Source organism: Ascochyta rabiei, chromosome 3 (assembly GCF_004011695.2).
Source record: "Ascochyta rabiei chromosome 3, complete sequence".
NCBI lineage: Eukaryota > Fungi > Ascomycota > Dothideomycetes > Pleosporales > Didymellaceae > Ascochyta > Ascochyta rabiei.
The window spans coordinates 1486827-1507192 of NC_082407.1; the positions used below are offsets into that span (position 1 = coordinate 1486827).

General features: G+C 51.7%; 7 protein-coding genes across 7 annotated transcripts, besides 2 other annotated features; 5 read left to right on the plus strand and 2 right to left on the minus strand.

Annotated features, from left to right (window-relative positions):
• Nucleotides 1–2387: 2387 nt before the first annotated feature.
• On the minus strand, nt 2388–3329 carry EKO05_0002069 (uncharacterized protein; the record flags this gene model as incomplete). Its single annotated transcript, XM_038944000.1, has 3 exons — nt 2388–2420; nt 2475–3129; nt 3184–3329. 3 exons carry the CDS (start codon nt 3327–3329, stop codon nt 2388–2390), a joined length of 834 nt encoding a protein of 277 aa, XP_038792744.1.
• Nucleotides 3330–3738: 409 nt separating this feature from the next.
• Nucleotides 3739–5620, plus strand: EKO05_0002070 (uncharacterized protein; the record flags this gene model as incomplete). The annotated part of the gene is made up of 4 exons (XM_038944180.1): nt 3739–4056; nt 4109–4232; nt 4288–4368; nt 4422–5620. 4 exons carry the CDS (start codon nt 3739–3741, stop codon nt 5618–5620), a joined length of 1722 nt encoding a protein of 573 aa, XP_038792745.1.
• Nucleotides 5621–5772: 152 nt separating this feature from the next.
• EKO05_0002071 (uncharacterized protein) lies at nt 5773–8425 on the minus strand (the record flags this gene model as incomplete). Its single annotated transcript, XM_059635825.1, has 9 exons — nt 5773–6542; nt 6600–6801; nt 6857–6955; nt 7003–7214; nt 7270–7478; nt 7545–7860; nt 7910–8103; nt 8151–8254; nt 8333–8425. 9 exons carry the CDS (start codon nt 8423–8425, stop codon nt 5773–5775), a joined length of 2199 nt encoding a protein of 732 aa, XP_059491808.1.
• Nucleotides 8426–9508: 1083 nt separating this feature from the next.
• Nucleotides 9509–11104, plus strand: EKO05_0002072 (Ethanolaminephosphotransferase; the record flags this gene model as incomplete). Its single annotated transcript, XM_038944022.1, has 6 exons — nt 9509–9557; nt 9617–9726; nt 9803–9928; nt 9985–10106; nt 10159–10340; nt 10389–11104. 6 exons carry the CDS (start codon nt 9509–9511, stop codon nt 11102–11104), a joined length of 1305 nt encoding a protein of 434 aa, XP_038792747.1.
• Nucleotides 9749–9780: a tandem repeat.
• Nucleotides 11105–11906: 802 nt separating the features above from the next.
• EKO05_0002073 (uncharacterized protein) lies at nt 11907–13266 on the plus strand (the record flags this gene model as incomplete). The annotated part of the gene is made up of 3 exons (XM_059635826.1): nt 11907–12002; nt 12050–13100; nt 13145–13266. 3 exons carry the CDS (start codon nt 11907–11909, stop codon nt 13264–13266), a joined length of 1269 nt encoding a protein of 422 aa, XP_059491809.1.
• A 2453-nt stretch (nt 13267–15719) lies between these two features.
• EKO05_0002074 (uncharacterized protein) lies at nt 15720–17464 on the plus strand (the record flags this gene model as incomplete). Its single annotated transcript, XM_038943978.1, has 2 exons — nt 15720–15907; nt 15961–17464. The coding sequence occupies 2 exons, from the start codon at nt 15720–15722 to the stop codon at nt 17462–17464; spliced, it is 1692 nt and encodes a 563-aa protein (XP_038792749.1).
• Nucleotides 17465–18349: 885 nt separating this feature from the next.
• EKO05_0002075 (uncharacterized protein) lies at nt 18350–20240 on the plus strand (the record flags this gene model as incomplete). Its single annotated transcript, XM_038944038.1, has 4 exons — nt 18350–19046; nt 19098–19213; nt 19279–19351; nt 19405–20240. 4 exons carry the CDS (start codon nt 18350–18352, stop codon nt 20238–20240), a joined length of 1722 nt encoding a protein of 573 aa, XP_038792750.1.
• Nucleotides 20241–20255: 15 nt separating this feature from the next.
• Nucleotides 20256–20275: a tandem repeat.
• The last annotated feature ends 91 nt before the right edge of the window (nt 20276–20366 follow it).

A 20366-nucleotide genomic window follows, 5' to 3' on the forward strand; every position in this document is an offset into this window, starting at 1 on the left:
TCGGATCACAACAACGATAGTTTACTGTAAAATCACTTGGCCAAGAAATATCAGGGCCTTCGATATATGCCTGTCGCCCCCCCAGGGCTGACAAATGCTTTCTTGAACCCGAATCTTGTTGGAAAGTGGTTTCCACCGACGGCAACTACCAGATCAATGCTAGTCTATTTGCCTTAGATAGTGCGCCTCTAACCTGTGCTCTTAATTAATCTTACACCTGAATACTCTAATAAACCCAAAAATTCTACTGATGAAATTCGAACTGTTCTCGCTCGTCAGGTTGTCTCGATCAGATCCCACGAGCTCTGTGGATTTTTGACCTGCAGATGGAGGGATACAAATGAGCTGAGGGCGCTACCGGTGATGTAGGAGTCGGAATGTCGATGCAGCACTGTTCCACCCGCCTTGAAGACACTGAGTTCATGTTTAACAGCCTACATCATTGTGAGAAACATGCATTTCCATGCGAACACAAACCTGCTGATCCAACCCTCTGACTAGAACACCATACTTTGACGCCTTTGATTTTTCCATTAGAGCTTGTGTAGTAGTTCGCAAACCCGTGCTTTGCGCTAGGTAGCGAGAGAGGTCTTCTGAACTGGCCCGCTCTGTGCTGTCCTTCCCAGCTCAAGTGGATATACAAAGAAAACAAAATTTCACATCGCTTTTTAAGACTTTGTTCAGCGCGCATGCTTCGCGAAAGAACACAGAAGGATCGAGAAGAGTGCGCTGCGGTTCTGAGAGGTTAATAGTACTCCGACGTTTTGCAAAAGAAATTTTCGGCGCGAACATTTATGTTAACGACCGGTTTCGCAGGTAACATGCTCATGAAGACCCTTTGGAAAGTATCTGCGGTACGACGAAGCTCGCCACTAGAAGTGCTTGAGAGCGTTTTGAGTCGATCAATTGCTAACGCAAAGAAATAAATACATTCTTCCACGTGACCATCTAACAACCACCATGTCTACAAGGAGGCCAGGACACACTCTACTGATGTGCTTCTCGGAGAGGTTTGAGAATGGTAAATCTTACTACGTCAAGGCGCGCTCATCACTGGGGACCTTGTGGTACTGGACTCTGCCTCCACTGCTCACAATCTCATCGCCCAAGGCTACCCCGTCTGCGATATTTTCATCCCGGACTTCGCCACCTGAGGGATTGCCGTTCATGCTCTGAGCATCTCTCTCCGAGTGCTGTGTCTACCGCATACCACTAACGGTTCAACGAATTGTGGCAGGAACATCCTCCAGCCTCGCTACCCGAAATCTGCGGTCGAACGTAATCATGAACAAATTGGTCAGAGCCCTGACTGTATTGTAACTTGTAGAACGCTAATTTCAGTCTCTTACCAGTGCATCGACCATCCCTGTAAGACTAAAGACGATTGCTCGCTTCGAGTACACGACAAGGCCGCATGACAGTTTGTCTTTTGGCTGGTAGCTCTGTCAAAGATGTTGAAATGTTTTGCAGCAACTACTGCCCAAAGTCGAAGGTACTCTTGACCCTCCCCACCACCTGCTCAGCCCCCATCACAGCAACCTAGTGACAGCATCAGATGGGTCGATTTGGGACAAATTAAACCCCTAGACAGTTATTTCACAGGCGCCTTTCTCGGCTGCAACCGCGGTACCCAAATCTCGCAAGTATCATCCACTAGATCATTGCGAGCATCGGGTAATTGAGTCCCTCGTGATCAACAAAGTTTTTATGAACTATGTTCGAGATACATTCGTGTAAACCGATAGGCTGTTGGAAGGATTTCACGTCATGAATAGGACCTGAGCTTGCAAGTTTTGGATAGATAATTTTACTGTAGGATATGGATACCTGTTGGGACCACTCAAAAACCAATGTGAAAGATATTCCAAAGTGCCGGGCTTCGTTGCAAGGATACCATCCAAGAGGTTCGGACTTGTCGACCTTTTTAAGAACAGACATCGCATTGCCAGCTCTGTCCCAATACCCCAAGCCGAACTACTTACGCACCATTCACTGTAGTCACCAGGAGAGTTGCTTGTGATCTGCGGAAACGGAAGAACAATTCGTTTCTGAATGCCTTTGATTCATAGCCATCGAGGACAGCCAATGCTGCCAGGATGGACCAAGTTCCATAGGGTCACATGTACAGTCTTCAATTCTCCCAAGCCACCATTTTCTATCGATCTGTATACGTCACCGAAAGAGTCGATCTTATAGTGGCGAGCTTAAAGAGTGAAATGTGATGATTGAAATGCCGCATCTGCCTGTTTGAGAGATACACAATCTAGCACTATTTCTCAGCCATGATGTTTCCAATGGAAGACTGTACGTGCATGAGTGCAGTATCGCAGTGACACGTCTGTGTGTATTGCAAAAACCTTGAATTGCAGTCAAATATCCGCGCGCGTCTACAAAAGCTGTGGCTGGCGCCCGGAGTCGAACTGTTCTTGTTAGCGTGATTGTACTGACACGCGAGAGGGCTCTGTTGAGCTCACCTTAACACTATTTCCAACATCCAAAATAATTCCTTCTTTACCAAACGCTATAAAAGTGTTGCTTTCGTCAACCTGATCACCCAATGCTTTTACGAATGCCTTCTGTGCCTTCCGCACAGCAGCTACAGAACCAGCGTCTTTGATGAAGATCTGATAAGTGACAGGGTACTCAGGCATGTTCTTGCCACCGAAGTAGGCTCGAATATCGAACTGTGATGATGGTATACCAACGTTTGCCTGTAAACCGTACACCTCGTCCGCTGCGTGAGTCTGCAACGCCTCGATGAGCTTCGGCGAGAACACTTCTTCGAGCTGCGCTTCAGACTCTGTGGATGTAGATGCCAGGAAAAGTACAGCGACTGTGCGATAGCCTTCCTGTGATACAAGGGATGACGAAACAGCGCTTTTGAACTGTAATGGTTTCTCAATCGCCATCAAGGGGATGGCTGTTTCTAGATCATTGAAATTTGCACCGTCAGGCCCGATAGTCTTCCGAACGTGTTCGGACCCAAAGCACGCTTTCAGATGATCCCAGTCTCGGAAGTAGAGCTCAGTCATATCATCGCGGCCGGTCCAACCATGGTTTCCAGTGCCCGCTACGCTGTTGGGTCGCTCACCGAAGGCGGCATCAAAAAAGTGGGTCTGTGTGTATTTGCTGGCAACATCAGTTCGAAACTCGAGGGAACCAGGAAATGATTACTGAGCTTACTGAGGCTTTTCGTCAGGACTTGAAGGAGTGTCGGACAGGGAACCATGTACTTGGAAGTGGTAGTCGAAGAACTCTTTACGCGTGAGGTTCGACTTTCGGCGCAAGCAAGCGATCTGTTTGAGCTGAGGAGTTGATTGGGCGGACATGACGAGTTGGTTATTCTGCTCTTACACAGATGTTACAGCTCGAAAGGAAGGCGTAGCATACTTGTATAGCATACTTGTATAGCATTCGTCCGCATACGACTAATCTGGTCCGATGCGATGTTCTGGTACCGAGGCCCTGCTAGTGCCGCGGGTGCTCCGCAGGTACTCCATGGGGTCTCCGCACGGCTCCTTTCTCCATTCGGTCCGACTTGCATCATATGCATCAGTCAAAACTAGAGATGTTGTTCGAAATCAAGCGCTCTAACTCTATCCACGTTGTACGAAACATCTAAGCCCCTCATTAGTCGACAGCCGGTGTAACTTTCCGGTGAGAGTCCCCTGGCATATAAGAGGGCTCTGGACTAAAGGTTATGTTCCACAACTTACGAACCCAACATCTGATCCCATCATGTCTTTCCCGCATCCCAAAGAATTCCAAACAGTACCACGTCGCAAGACCGAGGTGACTATCCGTGATGGCTACAAGCGCATCAAAGACGTTTATATCCCCACAAGAGATGGTTCTGAGCTCTGCGGCAACGTCTTCCTGCCAACAAACACCAGCGATGAGAAGTTCCCAGTGCTTTTTTCCTTCGGTCCTTATGGAAAAGACATCCATTTCGCTGAGTTCGGAAAGCCGAAGACTGATATGTATGCAAATATGGCAAAAGCTATTGTCCCACTTGGACCAGATGCATGCTTCGAGACTCCGGATCCGATTGTATGGGTAGGTATTCGAGTGCGTCGCCGGTGAGACCGGAAAGTTGACGTTAGTATAGTGCAAGGAACACGGCTATGCTCTCCTAAGGGTCGACGTTCGAGGTTCTGGAGGAAGTCCAGGTGTTCTTGACCCCTTCGGTATCGGCCGAACACAGCTCATCAATGATGATTCTGAAGGACACGGTAAGTTCCACTTGATCGGCTTGGCTTCAAAATCAAGCGCTGACCTATATCTCAGATTGTTACGATGTGATCGAGTGGGCTGGTACTCAAGAATGGAGCAATGGAAAGGTGGGAATGTGTGGCATATCGTACCTAGGTCCGTCATGCTTGTGTGCGTTGCGTGAGCAGCAGATACTGATATCATTGCAGGAATGGCTTGCTACTGGGCAGCGATGCATCAGCCACCCCATCTCAGCGCAATTGTCCCATACGAGGCCTTGGCTGACAAGTACGCTGACACCACCCGACAGGGTGGCCTGTGGCATTCTGGTTTCCAAAAACACTGGTTTAACAACATTATCATGCCGTCACAATATGGAAAGCTTGAAGGCTTGAGCGAAGAACAACTAGCCAAGCAGCGCTTCGATTTCACACAGCTTGAGACAAATTGGATCTGGCGAAGTGAAGGGCCGTGGCCAGTACTCGATCGCACTCGGGACCTTGCCAAGATCAAAGTCCCCATGCTCACAGCTGGTAACTGGATGGACTCTGAGGTCCACCTTCCCGGTAATCCCACATCGTACGAGCGAGCGTCCTCAGAGTGGAAGTTCCTAGAGATGCATACTGGCAACCATCTTGCGGCCTACTATGACCCCGACCAGATCAAAAGACAGCTCACTTTCCTTGACTACTTCCTCAAGGGCAAGACAAACAACGGTCTTGAGGGATCGCCCCGTATTGATCTACTCATCCGGAAAGGTACAGACGACTTTTATCGCACCGAAAGCTCATGGCCACCCAAAGATTCGGTGCAAACACCTTTGTACCTCGCTCCCAACGAATCGTTGTCATTCGAGCAGTACAAAGCTTCTTCAGAAGATGATGTTCTATCGTACGCTGGATTCACTGGCGCCAACTTCTTCCAGACAGAGCCTCTCAAGGAGAAACTTGAGATCCTGGGGTTCCCGCATCTCGACTTGACGGTTTCGACAGATGCAAAGGATATGGACATATTTGTCTATTTTTATGTCATAGACCCCAACGGCAAAAAACTTGTGTTCCGCGGTAATCACGACGAACCTGCAGTTTCGTTCCTTCGAAGTTGGTTCCGACTGTCTCATCGCACACTGTCTAGCAAGTCAACTCCCGAAAGGCCGGTATTGGAACAGATGAAGCCGGCACCCATTGAGGCGAACAAGTGGTACGACGTCAAGGTCCCGGTGGTGTGTACGTCTATGATTATCGAACCGGGACAGAGGCTTGCGATTGCGATTCGCGCTAACGATGAAGAGGAGATCATCCCTCCCATGCGTCATATTGGACCATCCAGGACGGAAGATCTCCTGGCTGGTACAAATCGTATCAAGTTTGGCGGAAAGCTCATCCTTCCCGTAGTGAAGCGACCTTGAGCCTTTAAAAGCGATCCACTAGATTTGCAGCAATTGTCAGGTATCATATGTAGCGGCAAAATAATATGTGCGCACGCACTTCTATTTGTACCCATGTGAAGGTCACCATGAACTTGTGAGGTGAAACTGCAAAAAATTCCAAGCGCGCTCTATCAATTGGTCCACAGATGAGTCCAGTCATTTGTATCATCAGTAAACATATCGTTCAAAGATCCTCCCGGCCCGAGGAAAAATGATTGATGGCCTAGTTGGAAGTCGTCATTAGGGTCGATATCGTAAAGAGCCCCATACATCTCATTTTGAAACGTGGTCGGCGAAACGGAAGGCCAAGATGCACGACCGATGTCAAAACTTAGGAGACCTGCTGTGTCTAATTCACAATCTTGCGTCTCGTTTGCGAAGTCACCACAAGATTGGTTCTGTGCAAGAAATCCATAGGGCATAGCGGTGGCTGGTTCCGGCCGTTGCAGCGCTGATCCTGACCTCGACGATCGAAGGGTTTGGTTCGCATAGTCTGAGCAGTGTGTAGCTGTCTCTTGTTTCTGCTTATCTCGCACTGTTGTACGCTTCCGAAGATACTGGCGCACGACATCTGCACATCGTTGGGATGCCTTCAATTTGATTTGCTCGAAGATCTCTACGGCGCGTGTACAGAAGAGGTCGTCGGAAGCGTCTCGGTCGTCTGCAGATTGCGGTAGCAAAATCAAAGTAGCTTGCAAACAATAGAAGCAATAGTAGGTCCATCTCCTTAGTCCAGGTGCAAGCTTGAACGAACGGTGGATGTGCGTAATCATGTCGCGTGCAGCGTCCAAGCAAATCTTGCGGTGTAGAGCGATCAGCGGACAATCGGCAGCGCCAGGGTCTATTTCATTTTGCATAGATACCGCACTCCGTAGTAGAATGATGTTCGCCAAGTTAAAATCTGCCCTACACGTCAATATGTCGCAACAGAGCTTGGCGGGGCTGGAATTGTACTCACGGATGCGGAGACTGCTCTGCTGTCTAGCTCTCCAATCTTCAAGAACGAATGAAGTGTCCTTGATGTTGTCACCAGGGCTTTCCCTATCGCCGTCTTCGAAGCTTAGAAAGTTGGGTAGCGAGTCACGCCAACGCTCCAGTTGTTGTCTCAATGCTTCCCTTTCTTCCAATAGTAAGAGGGGTCGTTCTTCGTGAACGCTGGACTGTAGGAAAGTAAGTTACCACCTAACCAGCGGCGAATCAGCTAACTGTTCTTACAATTTTCAGTATTTCTAGTACTATCTTGGAGATATTCGCGAGGTGGCCAATGAAGACAACTTGGGCCACATTCGTGGAGGACTCATTTGATACTGGCAACTGTGATAGTCAGCACAGTTCTCTCATGCAAACATGGAAGTACTGGCCTGCATAGTCGGATAGTTCATATTCATGTCTGCAGAGCGAATCGACATGGGTCTTCCAGAATCGAGGCTCAACTCCACTTCCTGAATATAGATTATCGCCCAGGTCCGTCTGGCCTCTTCTTTGTCGAAGCCCAGAGAGCGGTGAAGAGATTCGACGTTCAGTCCGATAGAGTAACCCAGCCTTGCTGCGATGCCATTGAGGTTGTATGCTACTGTTTGGTGTCGGTCAACACAGCTACTGGTCTCGATGGGGATAGCTGCACTTACAGTTTGGTTTGATCGCATGCTGCGCGTATGCTCCCAGAAATGTTGCAGCTTGTGTCAACTCTAGATTACTAGCATCAAGGAGGCGTCCCAGCATACTCTGTGCTTCACCGAAATACCACGAAGCCCAGGCTGGACTGTCATCTTCGCCGTCCTCATATAAAGCCCCAAGTGCCAGAACGGCGTACATAAGACAAACGAATTGCGGTCGACTCGGGTCATCGTTAGTAGCAAAGACAAGTCGCTTGTCGCCGACAAGCTTCCGCAGCGAGCTATACCTCAATCTGAAGCGAGCCTGATCCAGCACTGGCAGGAAGAGGTGTATGGTACAGAAGAAGGCCTGAAGATGCCTATCGGTAATGTGCAGTTGCAGACGACGGTCGCTACGTAAAGCGTGAGGTGGCACGATGTAGTCGCAGAAGCTGGTCAGCTCATCAAGGTCCAAAGCTTTGGGCGCGATCGCAGGTGAGCCTTCAGAGCTGTGAACAAGCTCAATTCGGCGCTTCTTGGTGGTTGAAATGTCTGTAGATGTGCTTTCTGTGTGCTCAAGCCTCTTTCCCAGTGCAGATGCGATTTGGAAGGTTGACGTTCGACCTAATGTTCTGAGCCAATGTTCGGCGACGGCACTGTCCAACCAACATACCATAATACTCAAAACAACCCGTCTGCTGGTTGAGCTTGACAACACCTCGAGTGTTAGGATGCAGTGCCAGTAATTGAGGCTTTTCCAGACCTGGCGTAAGGACGGGAGATGAGACGTGGGCGTTATCGTCTTGGCTTTGCTGGTTCAATCGCTGCTCGATAGACTCTAATCGCGCAATGATTAGGTCGAGCTTTCTGGATCGTTCAGTAGGTTTCTGTGTTTAGTGCAACGGTCGACATACTCCCCAAGAGCTTCGGTCCCGCCTGTTGTCGGCAACGGCGCAATGGCGAAGTCGCAATGGGCATTCTTCTTCAAGCATTGATTGCAGGGCTGGAAGCCGTTACACTTCCGGTTCATCAGCATCAGTTTTGAGAAGAAGCACCTCTACTTTGTCCTACTCTACACGACAAAGCAGCGGCTCACCTTGATCCTCTTGCCTCGACACCTTTCACAAGCTTCGACCGCCTTCTTTCGGGTTGTGCCCCGTACTGTGTTTTGCGTGATATGATCTGCCATGGCTCATCCTTTGCTGGAGCAACAAGAGGCGCGCTGTTGGCGCAGTTATGGCGGAGGGCCTTGGCTCGAGCACATTCGGTCCGAGTTGCAGGACGCGTCGAAGTCCGGTGATTACAGTATACACCTTACCATACCCCACATACCGGGATCCGTTCCCCCGATTTCCTAGCGCACTCTCCGGAGTCCGTGCAAGATCTCCAGTTGGACGACCTGCATCATCACGAGAGCCCGCTATGGGAGCGCTGGTCATGAGCCTCCATCGATGGTCGTTGGTGACCTCCGCTTTGTTGCCAGCAACACCATGTGGCCAGCAACAGCTAGGTGGAGAAGGCCAGCACCTAAGAGCTGAACACCCAGTTGAATATAACGCTATAAGAGGTTCTATGATATCTTTGGCCTGTCCATGCTGTTCTAACGTCTACTGGCAATTTGGTCAGACCTATAGGTAGGATATGGTGTCACAGTAGGTGATAGAAAGCCATCTCCTCTCCTTTGTACCACGAGATCCCTCGAGAAGAGGCAGCTTCCTCGGTCGTCCTTGGAACTTTGCTCGTACCATGCTGTCATCTGCACCTTGCTTGTGCGGTGTCTTGTGTTGCGTGTTGCAGTGCAAGCACAGGCACAGGCACAGGCCCAGGCCGATTTGTGGCTCGCTGCAGGGTTTGCAGGAGGCCGAGACAAGGATGGGAAGAGGCTGAGTCACTGCGCAAACATCAAGAAAGGCTGTTGTCTAGACTGTGCGTGATCCTCTTCGTGCAGTGCCTGGCTGGAGGATCGTCGAGAGGTGGTGTCGAGAAGGCAGGTACAGATGGATCTTCACGTGCAGATGGATCTTCACGTGCAGAGACCGTCTCTGAGAGACGGCAGGCACCAGTGGTGCTGTGCCAATGACGCGCGTGCTCACCAAGCCCTGATCCCTGCAGTGGTCGAAGCCGGCAGGTGCGTTCGAAGTTTGACGTCCGCGATGGATGCGTGGTTCCTTCTGCCATCCCACACCGCAAGAGTCGGCTCTGCTGCACGATCCCCCGCATCTGCATGGCCTGAAGCTGCCATTGTATAAATTCATCCGGTTCCGCCACACTCATGTCGCTCCCTCCCCCCGTCACCAGCCCCAAGATGCCGCCGAGCAAAGGTACGACCTCCCTTGCGCGCGCCCGCCCGCCTGCGGAATGGCTTGTTAACCATTGCCAGACACTGCAAAGCACGAGTGCGTGTCCGAGGATGCGCTGCAGCACCTCAGGACGTACAAATACTCGAGCGTCGACAAATCCTTCATCTCCCGCTACATCCTCAAGCATTACGTACGACCCCCACCGCCACGGCTGCGATTGCGACTGCGACTGCGATTGCGATTGTGCACAACCTGACAGAAGACAGTGGAATGGCTTTGTGGAACTGCTCCCCATGTGGATCGCCCCCAACCTGGTCACGTTGCTCGGCTTCTTCTTCATCCTGGGCAATGTCGCGCTGCTTGAACTCTACGTGCCGGATCTGGTCGGACCGGTTAGTCTGCGACAAAACGCCGTTGCGATGCGGCAACGAGCTCACAAATAGTACAGGCACCATCGTGGGTATACTACAGCTTCGCCTTCGGCATGTGGATGTATTCCACCATGGACAACGTCGACGGCAAGCAAGCACGCCGCACTGGTACCTCGAGTCCGCTGGGAGAGCTCTTCGAGTTTGTGACCTGAAGCCCAATGCGCCGACCTGCCCGGCTAACGTTGACTTAGTCACGGAATTGACTCCCTAAATTGCACCCTTGCAAGTCTTCTAGAGACCGCAGCTGTTGGATACGGCTCAACCAAGATTGGCGCCTTCACTGCTCTTGTGCCGGTGCTGCCCATGTTCCTCTCTACCTGGGAGACGTACCACACACATACACTGTATCTTGGATATTTCAACGGTCCAACAGGTCTGTCATCCTGAGACGTCGCTACGTGGGGAGACTGACTCGTCACAGAGGGTTTGATCCTTGCGTGCACCTTCATCTGCATGTCTGGCTATTTCGGTCCTGAGATCTGGTCGACTCCGCTGGCCCACTACTTCCCATCCTACAAGGCAGAGATTGGCAACGTCACACTGAAAGAGCTGTGGATACCCATCATCCTGTTCGCTTTCTTCGTTGCCCACGTGCCAGCATGTCTGGTGAACGTGGCAAAGGCACGTCGCTCGAGGAACCAGCCCTTCCTCCCAACCCTCTACGAGTGGACACCGCTGGTCATCTTCACTGTATGTACCATGGCATGGCTCGGATCGCCATACTCTCATCTGCTTGAGGATAACCACCTCGTCCTGTACTGCCTGACCATGTCTCTGGTTTTTGGCCGCATGACGACCAAGATCATCCTGGCCCACCTCACCCACCAGCCGTTCCCATACTGGACCATCATGCTCGCACCTATGATCGGAGGTGCTCTCTTAGTGAACCACCCATACTTCACCATTTCTGGTACCACCTTTGGACCATTGTCTGCAAACACCGAGTTATGGTACCTTCGCGCGTACTTTGTCTTTGCAGCTGTTGTGTATGGTCGATGGGCTCACCTCGTCATCACAAGCATATGCGATTACCTTGGCATCAACTGCTTGACCATCCCCAAGCAGACAAGAGAGAAGAACAGCAAAACCAACGGCACTGCCAACAGCACCTATCCCGAGAAGGGCCGCACAGACTGATCTCACTCAGCCACGAGAACTGAACGCAGAAGCGCTCGTCCCATCACACATTGAATAGACACGATGGCGCAACCCACGATTTTCTGCATGCATGCCTCGGCGTACCTTGGGTTCACGATAGACATTTACGCAGCATTTTTTTTTCGGCACGGTTTTTACCTATAATGATTTTACATTTCTGGATACATCCTATTGTTACATAATATTTAGAGAAAAGGCGAAGGTCTTGGACGGAAGCGTCTGGCCCTGTCGATTGCTATGACGATTCACAGCATGGTGGGAGATTCGTGCAGCGATATATTTTTACAATACATGATGGCGTGCATGGGGCACAGCCTACAAGAGAGCCGAACTCACTACATCTGCAGGGCTGAGCACTGTGTTCGCCAATGAAAGTTTAGCCTCTGCACACTTGTTCTCAATCAGGCCCGAGCCTTAGGACTTGTTTCTAACTTTGTTTCGGGCAGTTCGCGTCCCGCATTGCAGATCTTGTCTTGTAAGAGCACGGGATGCCTCAAAACCGGTCATTCGGAGCGAAGCCTGCTCGTGGCACAGCCCTGCTGTGCGGCTCAAACGAAGTCTGGAGGCTGACATGTTGCTGCAGGACCTGTCGGCGCAGCTCCAGCTCTTGTGTGTGGGAGCCGGCTAAGACTTGCAACCTACACATAAAGACTGACTCAACCATCGACTGCGGTGAGTTTCTGCGCAAGTTACAAATTCACCTTCACACGCACATCAGCCAACAATCAAGCACCAGATGTAGTATAGCTTCGCGCCTCTTACCTCCACTTGACCAACGACCATGGGCTGGAGACTACTTGACTGCGCAGAGACTAAGGTTGACTGCACATTGAACAGGACGAGTGTTCCGGCAGATGCAGATGTTGCCGGCATTGGTGTACGAGGATCGAGTTGATTCTAATCGCATCCGCTGAACCCTTCTAGATCATCGTCGGCTTTCTGTCTACAACGTGTTTAGCGTTCCTAATCGCCTTCACGGTCCTCTTCCTAGACCGGTTCGAAGACATCATCAACTTCTACAGGAAAGCTTTCACAAATAACAAGGCACAGTACGAGCAGAATCACGACGAACAAGACCGTTTACGACCCTATTGGCGATCAGTTGCGTTTTGGTCGCGCGTCCTAAGCAAGAACCTTCTTGCTTTCTCGGACACGCAACTTCTCACAGGTCTTGCGATCCAGTTCACAGCCATGATCAAGCACTGTTCGATGTCCGTATACCACTTTCGGATCGTCACCGACCTCGCATTTCTCACCACAGTCACGCACCTCCTTACGGTCGTGGCGCTCCGGAACTACTTCGTAAAGAACAAATGGATCAATCTACCGCGCATCTTCTTTATGCTCGCCAATCTCGCATTACTCGGATATACTTCTTTCATTTCCTATTCTTACGATCTTGTGGATCTGAGGTTGTCCGACCCCTTGGCCTGTTTTTTCCAAAATGAGCGTCCACAGTTTAGAGATGCATTTGCTGGCAAATGGGCAGCACTTCTAATTGGCGCTATTGGAGGTCACGTTACCGTGATAGCGGCTATGTACTGGCTGAAAGACCCTGGTAAAAGCGACAAAAAGGGAAAGTGGTGGTGGTACATCTGGTACTTCGGCGCTGTATTTCGCACGTGGATCGTCGCACCCACGTACTCAATCTACGGAATCTGGATGGCTGGTGACGGTCTTCAGCAAACCCAAGCCCTTGGGTCTCCACCTGAAGGAGTGAACATCGCAGACGGAAGTGAGAAAGCCTGGAACTTCGGGCAGTTTCTCCCTGTGTTGTTGCTTGCTCTTCCTATCTTTGCTGGATGGGAGAGCTTCTGGGAAGAGAAGGATGAGGATCGCGATAGATTCGGACGTCATGGTGTGAGAAGGTCAAGAAACACCCTGGTGATGAGCTCGTTCGAGATGCCGGTGCAGAAGCAAAACGGCAAGTATTGCCACTCTAGAGATCCTTCGACAGAAGAGCAGCGCATCGAGAGTAACGGCCCGAGCCCTATGAACACTCATCGCATCACTCCGCAGTCTTCGCCACGTCTTCGTTCCACCTCTGGAGATACCTCCACTTTGCGTCCTTCGCCTGGATCGAACATGTTGTTGACAGTGCCGTCACCGGCCGCGAGTGGGCTTGGGCTAAACTTCAGTAGACCAACTCCTCCTAGGAGCTCCTCTAGTAGCCCCTCGAGACCTCGTGGTAGTACAACATGAGTTACTTTTCCTGGCTTTACTCGCATTTATGGGATGAGAGAGCCTCTTCCTGCCCAATCTCGCCATACAGCATACATCAATATCACGAAGGCCTGCTCTTCCGGAATGACTCCTTTCAATGGTGTTCTTTGACTCTCTCTGAATGGGTTGACAGCTGGCGTAGCAACACCATTCTCCGTACCAATGCACTCGCCGACTGTCGCCATCTTTTGCAAAGCCCAATCGGTCTGCTTAGGTCCAGAAACGTCAGGCTTCAGAATAGCCCTCCTGAACATGGTAGCAGCCAGCAACGCCGTACCAGATACTTCGCCTCACCAAGTCCCGTCATCGAGGTAGTTGCGTAACAGACCCGAGGCGTCCGTAAGAAAAGACATGGCACCACGCACGATATCTTCGATCATCTCTACTGACCTACTCTGCTCTTCTTGCATCTGCTCCGCAAACCTCGAACCACGCACCGTAGCAAGAACTCTCGCCATCCCAGCAGAAGCCTACCCATTCGACGTACTCCACAGCCCCTTATCGTCTGTCTCCCTTCTCAAGGCACACTATCCCATGTACTCATGATATGCATCCGGGGTCCAAGCTCTGTTCCCAGCAATTCACAAAGCAACCGACACTAGTGCATGGCTTCTCGCACCATCTCCCCGTCATCCTTGTACATGCCGTAGTATGCGGTAAAGGGGGGCACCGTGTAAATGAAGTCCGCTCATGCGGACGCCGCAGCTTCACGGTGCGAGATGGCGCTGTTGAGAAGCTTTGGGACGACGGTCAGGAGGTGCTATGTCTGGCGCTGAGCGGCTGAGAGGCAGCAGGTGCTGGGGTCAGTGAAATTGAGCAAGAGGGAGGAGACGCCTAGAGATGCTGGGTCGGCTGATGAACCTAGACGCTCGTTGTCGGGATAGTCGTGTAATTGTAAAGCAGAATATCATACTGTTCCCCTCGTAAAGTGTGTCATCGTTTGATGCATTCCAGCGCTTTGACTTTTCTGCCGAGGTCTCCTAAGGTCTTCTGATGTTGTGGAACTGGAGCGTTAAAGACGCTGACAGAGGGGTCATGGTATTCATGCAGAGCTTCGAAGACACCACCGCATTCCCAGCTGTGCCATGGTGTGTGGACACTTCAGTTACGCCTGGTTTCTCTGCACCTGTAGACTTTGGTTTGGGTTACGCGCTTTGGTCTTGGCACTAGTCGTTGGATAGCCTGTCGATTTCCATGATTGTAACCGTGAATGGCCATCCAGACCAGTCAGGTTCATGAGTGCATCATGTCTGGTCATATGTACCTGCTTCAGAGTTGGGCAGACCAGCATGTCTGTCGTGTCTGCATCGTGACGTATGAGAAAGGCATGTGTATCTCATAGGTAGATCACCTGCCACTTATCACAGCCCCGAACTTGGGCTCAATCGGACCAAGAGTCTTGGGTGCGGAGTGGAAACTCGGCGTTCATGACCGTTCCGCGCTGGGCGCCTTGTATGTTTCGCATTTGCACACTTTGGGTGGCAGCTGTAGATACCGTATCTCTCGCTAGTGGAGAAACGACTGATAAGCCAAGATAGCGCAAGAGCTTGATCACGTCTTTGCAGATACTTCATGCCAATCACAGCCCCCTAGGAATCCTTCAATGTTGCTTTCCCTTGTAGCTGACATCTTCGCTCACAGACCAGCTGCCTACAGCTACATCCAGGAGGAGGGTCGTCGTCCCCCGCGTTCCCCAGAACTCACGAGCGTAGCAGCCTTTACCCCATGCTCCACCAAATGAATTCACGGTGGACTTGTTGAGCGCTAGCAGACTTTCTAGAACAACGTTTCCGTTAGTTTATTCCAAGAGCTGACAAGATTCAAACATGTGGGTTGTTGAGCCTTGAGATACTCTCCGACGAAAACCGAGTCTTGACAGCCGCGCACTGTTCAATTCGCGCACCGAGAACACCGTTCGCACGCGTCTAGCTCGCATAATCTCGGCTTTGTTATTCACTTGGAACCCAGCGCTGAACATCGCAACATTCAATGCGCACCACCAGACATCTTCCCCCACAGGACCTGGAGTTGTACGTAACAAGAATCATCTGCAGTCTGGGGAATCCGAGCGCATGGTTGCCGCACCCCTGTCGCAGAAACGCAGGAAGCGACCTGGCTTTACCTGTTCTAGGTGTGGGATGCGCGATAGCCAAGATGTTGGCATATCAGCGTCTGACGCGCCGGGCTGCTTGCGTGAAAATCTCTGCTTGTGCATCCTGCCACAAGGCTCCCGGAGGCGGTAGATCGTATAAGAGTGTCTGGTTCGCTGCTGCTCTCTGACAGAGCGCAGACTGGATTGGGAACGCCGATCGAGTCTTACCACATTACACGGACAGGGCTGCGCAAAGGTCGCCGCGGTCTATCTTTCAAGATGCCGAACCACCATATTGCTGGTGCTGGAGAAGCCGAAAAAGGCTACGAACATACACAATATGGCTATGACAAGCAGACAAGTGCCACCGAGGAGCCATTTGTGCTCGGCGCTGGCACGGTCGCTGAAGCCACCGGACGAGGAGGCGATACACACCGTGGACTGAAGAGTCGACACATCCAGTTCTTGTACGTTGTTGTACCGTCAAACTGGCTTGGTGAAGTTACTGACACACGCGTAGAGCCCTTGGCGGTGCTATTGGAACAGGTCTCTTTGTTGGATCTGGTGCCATCCTTGCCCTAGTCGGTCCCGCGCCACTTTTCATGGCTTACATTGCCATGATGATCGTTGTGTGGAATGTGATGAACAACCTGGCTGAAATCGTCACCTACCTGCCCATGAAGGGCATCACCATCCCATACTTCGTCAAGCGCTTTGTCGATCCGTCTTTAGCCTTCGCAGCAGGATGGAACTACTGGTATGCGTACGCCATCCTTGTCGCCGCTGAAGCCTCCGCTGGATCTATCCTTCTGGAGTACTGGGAGACGCCTGTTCCCAAAGCCGTGTGGATCACCATATTCCTAGTCATCGTTCTATTCTTGAACATCGTTGCTGTCTCACTCTTTGGCGAGGCCGAGTTCTGGTTCGCGTCCATAAAGTTCATAACGATCATGGGTCTGATTATCGTCGGATTTGTTATCATGTTGGGCGGGAGTCCGAATGATCAAGGCCGCCTCGGCTTTAGATATTGGAACGAACCAGGAGCTTTCAAGCCGTACCTCGTTGAGGGAAACAGCGGTAGATTTCTGGCCTTCTGGACCGCGCTTGTCCGTGCCGGTTTCGCATTCATCACTTCCCCTGAGCTCATCGCACTCAGTGCTGGCGAGACCATTGCACCCCGACGCAACATCCCGAAGGCTGCTGGTCGTTTCGTCTGGCGACTTGCCATCTTCTACGGCTTCGGTTCCTTCATCATCGGTGTGATTGTCCCTTCAGACGACCCAGGACTTCTCAGCCCGGATTCCAACGCCTCCGCGTCGCCCTTTGTCATTGGTATCAAAAGGGCCGGAATTGGCGGTTTGAACCACGCCATCAATGCTGCAGTTCTCACCTCTGCTTGGTCAGCCGGCAATGCTTTTCTCTTCTCGGGTTCCAGAGTCTTGTACGGAATGGCACTGAACGGTGACGCTCCCAAGCTCTTCGGCAAGACAAACAGAAACGGTGTTCCCTGGATTGCAGTCCTCGCAACCTGGTCCATTGGTCTTCTTGCATATCTGAACGTCTCCAGCACCGGTGCCCAGGTTTTTACCTGGTTTTCGAACATCTCCACCATCTCTGGATTCATCGCCTGGATAGTTGTCATGATCACCTACATTCGCTTCCGCAAAGCCATGATCTACAACAACATGCTCGACCAGCTGCCTTACCGTACACCGTTCCAGCCCTACTTCGTCTGGGTCATCCTTGTCGTCGTGTCGCTCCTGACAATCACCAACGGTTTCGGCATTTTCACAAACGCCAAGTGGAATGTATCTGATTTCATCGCAGCCTACATTACGATTCCCATCTTCTTGGTCCTGTACATCGGCCACAAGATTTTCTACAGGACAGCGTTGTGTATTAAGATCCAGAACATTGATGTTGTGAGCGGGAAGAGAGAGATGGATGAGCTGTGTGCGAACGATATCTCTGGAGCCCCTGTACCTAAAAATGTGTTCCAAAAGATCTGGTTCTGGGTCGCTTAGGTGCTGTATGAGCTCAGTACTGCATGCACGCAGATTAGTACGCGTCAAATCTCTGACAAGGACAATTCAAATTGGAAAAGATTCCTTGAACTCTAGACCGTCACGCTGCTGGGTGAAAATTTCATGTTTCGGCTTCTCTCATTCACCAGGGCCATGCAACTACTGCACGTAGTTCCTCGTGTCTACCCACCAGTTTCGCGTTTCGCATAACCGACGTTAGCATGCTGACCTTCGCTGCTCATCTGCACCACCCATCTGACCCCACCCTTTCGTTTCCAACGAATCACACCAATCCACACAATGCACTGTTTTCTCAGTCCAACTCTTTACGAGTTAGCTGACTTTTGCGCCAGCCAAATTGCAGCTGCAATCCACGTTTGGCAGTCAGCTCAGCGTCTAACTCTCAAAACGGCTTAACCCCTGTCTAGTTTCGCTCTTGCCGTGAAACGGCGTCCTGAACGGCGTCCCCAGCTACGCCCAAAACTACAACCGCCAAACCTGGGGACATGGGAAACGAAGACGCTACCAAATTAGCAGATGCGGAGTCCATCTCTCAGCACGCTCCAGATGTGATGGATAGCTGTGAGACGCGTTGGTTGCGGCGGGCCCGCGTTCGGGGTTGGCGACCACCTCAGCTTGAAGGAGGACCTGGGAGGTGTGAGATTTCGGGGCATAAAAGCTGAGATGAAGCGCCGTATTACTGTCTACAATCTCTTCGAAGCCAACCAACCTTCTCTTCTCAGCTTGTGCTTATCGGCTGCGCCCCCTGTGCAAGTCCTCCTCTGTTTTGGAAGCCTACTCGGAGTAAGCATTGTGTGCTGCTTATATTTCGTCCACGCCTTCTCTGCAGCATACTTATCGATACTGCAAACTTTTTTTTCTCTAATGTCCAACAACGACGTGGCCGCTGCCGACAAGCCTTGGGGTCGACGTCTCGTCGTCTGCTGCGACGGAACTTGGCAGTCGAGTGTCACCGACAAGGAAAACGTACCATCCAATGTCACAAAGCTCTGCCGAGTCCTAGACCGCTTTGGCACAGACAGGAAGAACCCCAACAAGAAATGGCATCAGATTGTCTACTACGACAGCGGGATTGGCACCGGCAACCTCAGTGGCACGGAGTCGACTCGTCAAGGCGGAACAGGCGCTGGCCTTGCGGAGAACGTCATTGAGGCGTACAACTTCATTGCCCTCAATTACGAAGAGGGTGATGAGATTTGCTGCTTTGGGTTCTCGCGGGGTGCGTACACGGCGCGAGCGGTCGCGGGTCTAGTCACGGATATTGGCGTTATCCAACCACTTGAGATGCAATTCTTCCCTCAAGTGTACCGCGCCTACATGAACAACCACGATGGGAGAACGCGGTTCAAGGATTCGGATCCTTGGAAGAGGCTCGTTGGCGAGCTGCCCACAGCAAAAGGCGAACCCGTGATCAAGTTCAAGCCCAACGACGAAAGCAGGGAGATCAAGGTCATTGGGGTTTGGGACACGGTGGGTAGTTTGGGAGTGCCTGACATTGGACCTTTCAACAATGGAAACCTGCGAGCGAAGTTTGGCTTCCACAATGTCAAACTTTCCGGCCGTGAGACGCCCCCCGCGATATCATGTTCGACGGCGAACTAACAAGGCGCAGATGTTAAGCACGCATACCATGCTCTGGCTCTAGATGAGCGTCGCGCTGCTTTCCGACCCACATTGTGGTACATTGATCCAAAGAGTGTGCCTAAGCCCGAACTGAAGCAAGTCTGGGTTAGTTGTTTATCCTAGTCAAGACATTATGTTGTGAGAAAGAACCGACACTGATGTGGGTATAGTTCCCTGGCGTTCACATCAACTGCGGAGGTGGCTCTGACGACGGCTTCTCAAAGATGGAGGGCGACATGGAGAGTAAGTACACACTGATTATCATACTGACACTGACTTGACTAACAACATTCAAGACATCTCCGTGGCTACGTTCACTTGGATGCTTCAATGCATCGCCCCTCACCTTGACATCAAACAGCAAGCGTTTGACGACTACATGAACCAGTACACATCGTGGCTAACAAAAGTGCGTTACAACTGCACCTACCACCACCCCCAAACCGAAGGCTGGAGCGAGTGGCTCTGGAAAAAGGTCCCGGACGTCCCCCTCATCTCCATCGGCGAGTCCATCGACCCGTTGGCAGCCCCAAAGCGCGACCCAGAACACCAACACACCACGTTCGACTTCGGCTGGGGCGTCGGCCCCATAATCGACAGCTTCAACAAACTGTACCTCGCCAACGGCACCTACCCGCGGCAGCCGGGGCATGAGATGATGGAAGTGAACGGCGCCTGGGTGCCCATCAGAGGCATCCAGGGCGACGAACAGCACCCGCCCACCGGCTTCGAAACAAACGAGTACATCCACCCCCTCGTCCACTACCGGCGCACCGTGCGCCGCGCCCGCAGCTCGCCCGAATGGGACCAGTGGACCTACCACGGCACCGCGCACCCGCTGGCCAACTGGACGCGCTCGCGCCGCGTCGACGACGACGGACGGTCGCGCTACTGGTGGCACAAGACGGGTGAAGACGACGCGCAAGATGCCCGGTGGCTGCCTGAATGGGCCATTTTGCCCCACGGGACGGCGGAGAGGAACTTGGAGCGCTCGTGGTACGAGGCTGCGCAGGCCATGGGGCGGAGGCTCAGCACGGCGCAGGCGGCGCGGGATCGTGGGCAGGAGGAGTACCTGTCTGTTTTGGATCGGGAGATGGGTTTCAAGTCGGGCGCGAAGCCGCAGAACGCGTGATTGTGATTATGATTCTGTGTGTGTGTGTGTGTGTGGATTCTCTGTACTTTGGCATGCGCTTGGGTCGTTTGTGTGGAAAGGGTGCTCGGGTTTGATTTTCAATACATGTCGTCTACTTTCCTCATT